This window comes from Lagenorhynchus albirostris, chromosome 20, assembly GCF_949774975.1.
Source record: "Lagenorhynchus albirostris chromosome 20, mLagAlb1.1, whole genome shotgun sequence".
NCBI lineage: Eukaryota > Metazoa > Chordata > Mammalia > Artiodactyla > Delphinidae > Lagenorhynchus > Lagenorhynchus albirostris.
In genome coordinates, this window is record NC_083114.1 from 49,200,120 (window position 1) to 49,211,870 (window position 11,751).

Below are 11,751 nucleotides of genomic sequence, written 5' to 3' on the forward strand. Positions count from 1 at the left end.
AAGGCATAAAGGAGCACAGTCTCCAACTTACTCTTCAATAGTTCAGGGGAAAGAATTACATATTCACATTTATAAATAGAGAAAAGTAAATGAGGCAAGATGTAAAAACGGGTAAATCTGGGTAAGGGTATATGGGAATTCATTACACTATTCTTGCAATTTTTCTGTAAGTCTGAAATTACATCAAAACTAAAAAATACAAAATAGTAGTAGTCAAGAACAGAAGACCCACCTGGAAAGCACACCGATGGTCGGTAAAATTAACACGTGTCACTGGCTGTATCTCCTCAGCTGTCTCCCCTTCCGCTGTAAAGGCACAACCCTCTCTGCAGAGTTGGACGTACAGGGCAAGTTTAAGGTTCAAGAACATGATTAAAGCATTAACATATCATGCCATATATTTACTGGAATGGCCTTTTCTATGTATTTAACTAGACTTACAAAAAGGAAACAGGCGCTTCCCTGGTGGCGCAGTGGTTGAGAGTCTGCCTGCTGATGCAGGGGACACGGGTTCGTGCCCCGGTCTGGGAAGATCCCACATGCCGCGGAGCAGCTAGGCCCGTGAGCCATGGCCGCTGAGCCTGTGCGTCCGGAGCCTGTGCTCCGCAATGGGAGAGGCCACAACAGTGAGAGGCCTGCATACCGCAAAAAAAAAAGAAAGAAACAGTATCCACCTTGAGCTCCACAGAGACAAGCATGGTGGATGCCCCAAGCACTTTAATGGCTTCTGAACAAAAAGAGGACCGAGTCAGAAACCTAGAGGACACCCTCTATATGTAAGCCACATGGATATTGTTAGAGCTCTAGCTTTAGAATGCCACAAGAATTCTAATAATTTCTACCTCTAATAATGAGGTAGAAATGTTCTCATCCATTTCAGGACTCTTCCACAGCACGTTGTTCAAAATGGAACATGGCACATTTTTTAAAGCAGGTTAAAAAAAATCTATGTAGATGTCCCTTTGTGGCTCCTGAGCCTCACACGACAAACGCCAAAGGAAAGTTGATTTACTTCAAATGCAAAGTGAGAGAGTGTTATAAACCCCACCCGCTTTTATCCCCACATCCAAACCAGACTCCCTTGATTCTACCTTCTGGATTCTACCTTCTGGACATCAGCAGAGGCCCTGTCCTGTCCTCCACCCCTCCCACCACTGTCTCCTCCAGCCCTGGTGGTTCTCACCTGGATTATCACACTCCCCTCCCCAGCTGGTGATACCACCTCCAGTGTCACCCCTCTTCAAACCCTCCACTCCACCCACAGTCAAAAAGACCTTTCAAAACACAAATCTATGTCTGACATTCCCCTGCTTAAATCCTGAAGCAGCTCCCATCACCAACTACATCAACAGTCATTAGTTGCTGTGAGTTTAAAGCTGGGTCGACCTGACTGATTTATGTTTCATAAATGTTGTTCAATGCAAATGATTCACTTATTTATTATAAACTAAAGGCTTTCGCTGATAACCATGGTCTCCTCCCCTATAAACACACATCGTACTATAATTTGATGACACGGCACACTGTCAATAAGCAATAAACCTCCACTGAGCTCAAGTGAAGACGTCTGGCTACCTCCCCTCGCCCCACTGGATCCATTCTCCTCCCCTCACAGAACAAGGCCGTCCTGGGTGAGTGACAGTGTGTCTTCCTACAGGACATGCAACAGGGGCAACAGGAGGCCCTAACGGTGCCTAAAGGGCTACATAAAAGGCAAATGCCTTCACAATCACAAAGGCTCTCCACGAGCACAAGCTCAGACGATGGAAAGAGTGTAACAGATCCCTTTTAGGTCTGTCACTTGATTTCTGGTCAAGCTTGGTATTTTTGGCCAACCATCTGATACCTCAAGCCTTCTTCCTAGTTTAAGTTTGATGCCCACTTTTTTTTTTTACACTTGTTTCTCTCTCTATTTTTTTAATAGATCTTTACTGGAGTATAATTGCTTCACAATACTGTTTTAGTTTCTGTTGTACATCAAAGTGTACAACAGAATCAGCCACATACATACATATGTCCCCATATCCCCTCCCTCTTGAGCCTCCCTCCCATCCTCCCTATCCCACCCCTCTAGGTCATCACAAAGCACAGAGCTGATCTCCCTGTGCTATGCTGCTGCTTCCCACTAGCTAACTATTTTACATTCGGTAGTGTATACATGTCGATGCTACTCTCACTTCGCCCCAGCTTCCCCCTCCCACCCGTGTTCTCAAGTCCATTCTCTATGTCTACATCTTTATTCCTGCCCTGCAACTAGGTTCATCAGTACCATTTTTTTTTTTTTAGATTCCATATATATGCATTAGAATACGGTATTTGTTTTTCTCTTTCTGACTTACTTCACTCTGTATGACAGACTCTAGGTCCATCCACCTCACTACAAATAACTCAATTTCATTTCTTTTTATGGCTGAGGAATATTCCATTGTATATATGTGCCACATCTTCTTTATCCATTCATCTGTCGATGGACATTTAGGTTGGTTCCATGGCTGTTGGTTCCTGGCTGTTGTAAATAGTGCTGTAATGAACATTGTGGTACATGTCTCTTTTTGAATTATGGTTTTCTCAGGGTATATGCCCAGTAGTAGGATTGCTGGGTCATATGGTAGTTCTATTTTTAGTTTTTTAAGGAACCTCCATACTGTTCTCCATAGAGGTTGTATCAATTTACATTCCCACCAACAATGCAGGAGGATTCCCTTTTCACCACACCCTTTCCAGCATTCACTGTTTCTAGATTTTTTTGATAATAGCCATTCTGACCAGCGTGAGGTGGTAACTCATTGTAGTTTTGATTTGCATTTCTCTAATAATTAGTGATGTTGAGCACCTTTTCATGTGCCTCTTGGCCATCCATATGTCTTCCTTGGTGAAATGTCTATTTAGGTCTTCCACCCATTTTTTAATTGGATTGTTTGTTTTTTTGATATTGAGCTCCATGAGCTGTTTGTATACTTTGGAGATTAATCCTTTGTTGTTTCATTTCCAAATATTTTCTCCCATTCTGAGGGTTGTCTTTCTGTCTTGTTTATGGTTTCCTTTGCTGTGCAAAAGCTTTTAAGTTTAATTAAGTCCCATTTGTTTATTTTTGGAGGTGGGTCAAAAAAGATCTTGCTGTGGTTTACATCAAAGAGTGTTTTTCCTATGTTTTCCTCTAAGAGTTTTATAGTGTCTGGTCTTACATTTAGCTCTTTAATCCATTGGGAGTTTATCTTTGTGTATGGTGTTAGGGAGTGTTCTAATTTCATTCTTTTACATGCAGCTGTCCAGTTTTCCCAGCACCACTTATTGAAGAGGCTGTCTTTTCTCCATTGTATGTTCTTGCCTCCTTTGTCGTAAATTAGGTTACCATATGTGTGTGGGTTTATGTCTGGGCATTCTATCCTGTACCACTGATCTGTATTTCTGTTTTTATGCCAGTACCATACTGTCTTGATTACTGTACCTTTGTGGTATAGTTTGAAGTCAAGGAGCCTGATTCCTCCAACTCCGTTTTTCTTTCTCAAGATTGCTTTGGCTATTTGGGGTCTTTTGTGTTTCCATACGAATTGTAAAATATTTTGTTCTGAAGAATGCCATTGGTAGTTTGATAGGGATTGCACTGAATCTGTAGATTGCTTTGGGTAGTATAGTCATTTTCACAACATTGATTCTTCCAATCCAAGAACATGGTATACTTCTCCATCTGTTTATGTCATCTTTGATTTCTTTTATCAGTGTTTTATAGTTTTCTGAGTACAAGTCTTTCGACTCCTTAGGCAGGTTTATTCCAAGGTATTTTATTCTTTTTGTTACAATGGTAAGTGGGATTGTTTCCTTAATTTCTCTTTCTGATTTTTCATTGTTGGTGTATAGGAATGCCAGAGATTTCTGTGATGTCCACTTTCTTTTAACTACACTAACAGGTCTCAAACATTTGATAACAGGACACCTAACCACTCTTAAAAATTACTGAAGACTCCCGAAGAGCTTTTTATATGTTACATTTATCAATATTTTCCATATTAGAGGTTAAAACCAAATATATATATATATATTTCCTTATTAATTCACTTAAAAATTGTTATATTTTCAATAAAGATTTCTATGAAAAATAACTATATTTTCAAAAAAGTGTTAGACAAGTGACACTGTTTTTCGAAAATCTCCTTAATGTCTGCCTTAATAGAAGACAGCTGAACTCTCACATTCTGCATTCAATCTGTTGTGATATGTTGTTTTGGCTGAAGTGTGTAAGAAAAATATGGACTGAAAAAAGACACATAGTTTGCAAAGAGCAGGAGTAACAGTAGAGCAAAATAATTGGAAATATTCTTCTATGATATTACATCAAAACTCAGTAAGTGGTAGTTTCTTAAAGGTTTGCTGCAATCTATCTGAATAGAATAGAAAATAGAAAATTTAATCTATCCAAAACCAAAGCAATAACTCTTCATACCCTATTATGTTAAAATCCATTGGCCTAACTTTGGATCTTTTACCCATGGATGATTTTATAATATCATGAATTGGTCATTTGGAAATATTGGTTCAGTGAATTATGCAGATGTTCCAAACGTGGACACATTTCATTCTACAATATAAAAAAGATCATATTCATTAATATCACCATCATCTCATCAGAAACATCTTTAAGTACTGGGAAGCCGGGAAGCTCACAGTGGCAGATACAGCTTTTCCAAAACTCTAATTTTCACTTGAAAGCTCAAATTTTATCACTAGCAACAAATACTGTCAGTTGTTTTCCTTGAAGTGAAGCTCACTTGGTTCGTTTTCCAGAAAATGTCCGCCAGAACCCAAGCCTGACCGTGCAGGGCCAGCCTGCCAGCCTCCTCCAGGTGCAGCTTGTGTTTCAGGAAGGGTAGCAACTGGCGCAGCCGGCAACCGCAGGTGCTCTTCCTCAGACAACCATACCTCGTGCAAAGGATAAAAAAGGCGTGTACCAAAGAGCCAAGATTTAAGAAAACTAATCATTTTAATGCTTTATCAAGGGCATTCTGAAGAGAAACTGGGATTTTTTTTTTTACTGAGAGCATGTGGCAATGAAGAAAACAATAACCACCAGCACAGTCAGATGCCACCATCTTGATTCAAGCTCAGGCACCAGCAGTTTCACCCACCCGCAATCAGCGCAACTGTCAACATGGGGAAAACGCCAATAACTAACATCTTCTATTATTATGAAAACAGTGTCACCTCGGGGACCCGAGCGAGAACCGAGCACACGGTGAGAACAGCTAGGCTGCACCATCAGAATCGTTCAGTTGGTGGTTGACCACCACCCGCCTCATCTTCTCCATACATTTTGTTTCAGCCTCCATGGCCTCTCAGCAGGATTTTTCCAGTGGAGACACTGTGATACAGTTTTGCCTGTCTGTTTTTACCTGGGCTGTGTTTCTCAGATTCTGCTTCCTCTGTTGGAGCCCTGTAACTATGTCTCTTCACGCAAGCCTTTTAATCAAGCCCCAGTTTCCTCATCAATCACACATAGATAACGATCTCTACTACTGAGCCTTAAAAGACATAATCTATGTGGAAGCCCTTGGTGAATGATTCATTTTTTTCATCAGTACATTTTTATTGAATCCCTATTGTGTGCCAAGCACTGTCCTCTATGCCAGCAGAAACAAGGTCCTTGTTTTATGATTAAAAAGCTCACTTCTGGGGGTCAGGGTATAAAGAAAAATATCACAGACATAAAGAGTGATCATGAGCAACTGGGGAGCTGCTTAAGATGGGGTGATCAGGAAAGGAAGTGACCTAGGCGCTGGGTGCAAACTACAAGAAGGAGCCAAGTATGCAAAGGTCAGATAGAAGAGCATTCCAGGCCTTTCCATCCAAGAAGCAGAAAAGGCAGGCAGGGCCAGATCATGAAGCTTTGTGAACCAGGGTGGAGTTTGTGTTCTACTCCAAGCGGCCTGGTAAGTAATGGAATCTGATTTACACTTTAACAAGCTCCCTCTGACCAATACGTGAAGAATCGATTGCAGGACAAGAGTAGACACAGGAAGACCAGTCAGGACACGATTCTAGCTATCCAGATGAAAGATGGTAGTTGCCTGGACTGGGCTCACATCAGTGGAGACAAAATGAGGTGGTCCAATATAAGATACAATTTGGAGGCAAAGTTGACAGGTTCTGCTGATGACACAGTACAATGAGGAGAGGAAGAAGAAATAATTACAGATAAATTCTAGATTTACAACTTGAACAACTGAGTGGCTGGTGATGACAGTGTGTTGTGATGGAGAAAACCAAGGCAAAGCAGACAATTAGGTACCTGAGACAAGAGTCATAGCATGTAGACGGCACATAAAACCATGAGACTAGATGAGATCAGCTAGCAAGGGTACACAGAGAAAAGAGAAAGGGCTCCAAGATCAAGTTCTGGAACACTCTACGCTCAGCTGTCAACCAGCAAAGGAGTCTGAGGAGGAGCAGTTAGTGACCTCAGAGGAAGACCTGGAGTTTCAGGAAGACACAGAAGCAAGTGAGGAAAAAGCTGTGTGAATGAGAGAGTGGTCCACCCTGGAATGCTGCTGAGAAGTCAAAAAGATAAGGACAGAGAAGTGACATTTAGATTTAGCAGCAAATGGTGACCTTGTGGAGGGCAGTCTGAGTGGCATGGAAGAGAGCCTAAATGGAGTAGATTGAGAGGATGCAAAGTGAGGAAACAGGAGTAAAGAAGGGTTATAAAGTATTACTATTTCCCCTTGCTCCAAAGACAACCTAAACATTTGACTATCCATATATCAGTTTAATGTATCTACTCGGCTTCCTCCATGGTTTATTCAAATACAGCTACAAAGCAAGGTGACTAAGTCTAAAGATTGGTTTGGGAAATGGCTTCATCATTTTATAGCTACATCTCCTACATACAGGCAGGTATAGTGTCTCTGTCGATGGTTTTCTTTCAGAGCAATAGCTCTCAGGCTTCCCTGATTCCATCCCACATATGTAAGGTAAAGATCCATCTGAGATCAATTATCTCCACATGCCCGCTTTCCGGAAAATGAACTCTGTGATAACTATAAAGTATCACAGTAAAACATAAATGGCGGAGTTATATACAAATCTGTTTTAGCCATAGGTCTACGAATGATTCACTTTGAACTGTAATTCACATGTCTAGTTATTTGAAAATCACAACTCAGAAATGCCAGTGAGGCATATACATATTTACTACACACAGAACTAACCAAACAACAAACTTGATAATTTGATAATAACAGTATTAAACTTACAGTAACTTAGTAATTAAAATGCAACAATAGTGGCATCTGAAAACCAGGAATGGTTCAATACCAAGACTGTGGGAATCCCAACCGAGAGTGGGCATGTGCTGTAGTTCTGTGAGGATGCCAAATGCCAAGAGGCAGAAAACTTGGAGTCATCACTCAACTTTGGTAAAGTTGTCAATTTTAGGAACCCTTAACAACTCCACTAAATAGGACAAAAGTAAGTAACTACTGATACATATACAATAAAAGTGTGTGCACTTGGGACTTCCCTGGTGGCACAGTGGTTAAGAATCTGCCTGCCAATGCAGGGGACACAGGTTCGAGCCCTGGTCAGGGAAGATCCCACATGCCGCGGAGCAACTAAGCCCATGTGCTACAACTACTGAACCTGCGCTCTAGAGCCCGTGAGCCACAACTACTGAAGCCCGCGAGCCTACAGCTCGTGCTCCACAACAAGAGAAGCCACCACAATGAGAAGCCTGCGCACTGCAATGAAGAGTAGCCCCCACTCACCACAACTAGAGAAAGCCTGCGTACAGCAACAAAGACCCAACACAGCCAAAAATAAAGAAAGAAAATAAATAAATTAATTTTTTTAAAAAAAGTATGTGGACTTGCATACGGATCACAGAAAAAAGCAATGACTGAGTCTGCGTTTAGGGCAGTCAATTGCCCACTGGAAGAAGTAGCCTACACAGGTCCTGGTACAGGACAACCGGGTCCACACCTGTTGCCTTACAATGATGCTGCATCATCAGACTGCTGGAGATCACCTCCAGCACAGGGAAACAGTCTGGCATCATGCCCATGTGCTCAAGAGTCCTAGAATCTTGAAGTCACATATGGGTAACCCACCGGCCAGAGCCAACCCCACAAATGGACTGCTTCATGTTTTGTAATATCTGAATTAGTTCCAATATTTTAAAATTGGCAAACTTCACATTTAAAAAAATAAAAAAAGTTTTCTGGCTTCTCAAAGAGAGAGAGAGGGAGACCTGGCCAGGACCAGCTGCCCCTTGAGCTGCAACCTGTGCTCTTCAGCGCCTCACTGATCTCAGCCTCCAGAAAGTCAGGCACGAGTCAAACCTCAGGGGCCATTTATCTATGAACCTGTGCCATTATTCTCCTTCTGTCTGGCCTGTTTCATTCATTTATGCTACCTTCCAACTCTCAGCATCATTTGGATCTGTACCCTTTATCCTAGCATAGTGTGCTGAAAAGGTCCCCTCAGGGTCTAACCAGGGGAAAGAGAATACAAGGATGTCCAGAGGCCAAGCTCTCACAAACTTAACTAAAAATGTTAGCTGCTGATCTTCTTTAAACAACTTGCGAAGGTCGGACACAGCAAACTTTCTCCCCTGGATCTTTCTAAGTCAAAATCTCAGTAATTACTCAGACTCCCAGAACTTTTCTTCCTCTTAATAACCTATGAAGAGCTTATCAGGGAATGTTAATCATTCACCAATTGTTGTAATTAAAAGGTCAAAAATAAATCCATCAATCAGTTTTGAACAGTTTAAGCATGGGTTTAGAGTAGCAAAGGGAACCACATTTCAGAAGAAAAGAAAAAAAAAAGCCCTCCAAATAGAATGGGGAAAAAAAAAAGATTACAGTTACTTTTAAAATAAGTCTCTTCATATATGCATAGGAACCACAAAAGCTTTAAACCATATAATTAGTACTAAAGATGTCTGTAAGACAGACTTTATACAATCTCTTCCAATGACCATCTCTTTTTAGTCCCTAAACTACTTTTGGATGAAACAAATTTTCCTAATAACAACTGAAGCACAAGTTACTAGTGACTGACTAGCTAGAATTACCACAAGGGTAATCCTATATACGTTCAACATCATACACTAAAAACAACAATCTTATATAAACATCTCCATAAACCCAGAGCAAAGCACACTGCATTACACCACCAACTACCCCTCTTAGGCTAAAATGTTCAAATCAATAAAGACAGTCTTGAAGGAGAAAACAAAGCACAAAAAAAAATCCAAAACAAATTATAAGCGTGTATGGGTGAGACGGTCCCACCCTTTTGCTCTGGAGGCCAGGAAATAGATGGTGGTTGATTAAGGACAGGTTTAACAAAATTGACTGTTTTCTTTCCTACTAACTTCTTAAGTCACTATCCACGCTCCAACACCACGAGGACCCCCTACCAGACCCAAGTTCCAACCCATCATACTCTACTATTAGAGAAATTGTCTCCACCTAACAGTATCGCGACACCACATAAAAGTATGAAAGTCTTGATTCAAGACAAACTGTTTAGAAGTCTATGATGAAGTTCACTGTAACTTTAAAATAACTTTGCATTAATTTGTTACTAGCTGAACATTTGCCAGTAATCTTGTTTCCTAGCATACTATATTAGACTTCTGCACTCCACCTAGCTTGGGCAAAAAAAGTAAACTAGCCACTAAGTAGACTAACCACGTTGGGACAAATATTATATCCCAAGTTGTCTTTCCTCTAAGTGTTAACAGTACAAAGTTTAACAGTACAAAGTATATCAAAGAGCATGTAAATAGTTGCAATGCTGTATTTTCTAACTTGCTTAACTTCCATTGTCTGAATTAGAACTTACTTTGAATCTAATTAACACTATCCAGTGAATAACTACTAACCAAAACAGACTTTTCCATTTACAATAAAAATATGGAGTCTGAAATGGTTTGTGCTTTTTGGTTGACTTGCAACATGTGGCTGAGAAAAAATATCGCTGCTCTCCCAAGGACATATTTCTGGCTCTGAACTTGTAAAAGCTATCAAGGTCTAAGAGACGCAGGCTCAATCCACTTACCCGATCCTTCATCCTCCAGCTCTGAGCTAAAGATTTGGAGCCTTCAATTTTCTCACAGTGCCTCTTTTTCATGAAAGCCAAAGGCAGGTTCCAGTCAGTAAGATCAGCCTCATCTTCGTCCCCGAGTCCCAGGAGAGGCGACTGCAGCATCTCGGATTCCATCAGCGGGGGAGGGGGTGGGGGAGTCCTGGGCAGCAAGCGCTCGAGAACCTCCAGCCTTAAAAACTAGTGTGTACCAGAATTGGTGAAATAAAAAACAGAGAAGGGAAAAGTAGAAAAAGAAATGGATGGAGAGTGTGCGGAGATCCTCGCTGAGGCAAGAAGTCTGAGATCCTTCTCTCTAACTCTGCGCGAGAAGTCAGAAGGGGTGGGAAGAGCGGTGGGAAATGAGGGAACCCAAGGAGCTCCTCACAGACACACACGCCCCCAGATCCCAAGTCACCGGCTGCTTCTGAGGCTGTCCGTTCCCGGAGGGGCTGCGAGCGGAGCTGTCAAAGGCGTGCGAGATTCCAGGCCTCACGATGACCCTGCTCTCGGTCTCCAACGCCTCAGCCGATCCGAGGACAGGCAGGCCGCCCGCTCCTGGTGCCGGTTTGCCGACTGGGCTGAGGTCTTCGGCCGAGGGGAAGAGGTTCAGAGCGCCTCGGGTCTCCTACAGCCACTTTCAGCCCTGCGGATCTCGCACTCGCCGGAGCTGCTGCAACCAGAGCCAGGACGGGCCCATCGTGCTTGCCCGCAGCCGGCTCCTCAGCCCCGGGTCCGCGCGGCCTGGCCGGTCCTGGCCTCCGGCCCCGTGGCTCTCTCCTGCCTGAGAACGAGTCCTAAGAAACAGGCGACACGGAGCCGCGGAGAAAACGCGTAATGTGGGCTTACTGGGTTTGGGGAGTTTTGCCCTCTGGTTTGAAGCTACAGTGAAACTCCTCTCATCAGCACATCAAGGAGGACGCCATATTGCCAAGACCCAGAATGCAGCGCGATCTACGGCGTGGCTAATAAGCCAAACTTCCTCAGAGTGTCCTGGCCATGCTTCCCAGGAGACAGCGAGAGGCGTCCCTGCCTCCCCGTTACCATCGTTACCACAATTAAGCTTTCTAGAGTTTATGGCAATTGGTATAATAGATGCGTCATATCAAAGTCAGTCCTATAAATGAAACTGTGTTATTTGGAAAAAAGCTTTTTATTATTACAAATGGACCTACATGCTTCTGAAATTAAAGGATTCAACCCCTTCTTTCTTCCAGATTTTGAAAAAGCAGCAAAAGCTTCAGAAAGAACAATTGATAACATCACAAAAGAAGATAGTATTGGGGGGGGCGTAGTATCCTCCACAGTATCAATCAGATTTTCTTTTTTATTTTCAAGGAACACTAAATGAAAAAATTAATTTCGACAATTATATTTTTTGTTTAATCCATCTTATTTTCTGCACGGTTTATTCTTATTATGATAGAGCTTCATGTGCAAACAACTAAACGCTACAGATTTCTATGCGTGGCACGCCTCCTGCCTTACTTTATTGCTGTATTCCATAAACATTGCGTATTTACAGTTTGTGGATAACTATGTCCCGTGCGGAGGGATTATAAACCCCAAGCAGCATGCGGTGCCTGCCTTCAATAAACATAGTGTCTAGTGATACACAGATGTAACCGTTAGATAAAGCCGGGCAGAAGGCAAAGAGGCTCGTCTTCC

The 11,751-nt window shown here is 42.2% G+C and overlaps 1 protein-coding gene across 4 annotated transcripts in view; it reads right to left on the minus strand.

The window, feature by feature from the left end:
* Nucleotides 1–11,010, minus strand: part of RPTOR (regulatory associated protein of MTOR complex 1) — a 347,492-nt gene extending 336,482 nt beyond the window's left edge. For all 4 annotated transcript variants that reach the window (XM_060133269.1, XM_060133267.1, XM_060133268.1 and 1 more), the window contains exon 1: nucleotides 10,060–11,010. In XM_060133269.1, the coding sequence (XP_059989252.1) occupies nucleotides 10,060–10,221 (162 nt within the window). In that variant the 5' untranslated portion in view covers nucleotides 10,222–11,010. The remainder of the gene's footprint in view (nucleotides 1–10,059) is intronic.
* Nucleotides 11,011–11,751: the final 741 nt, after the last annotated feature.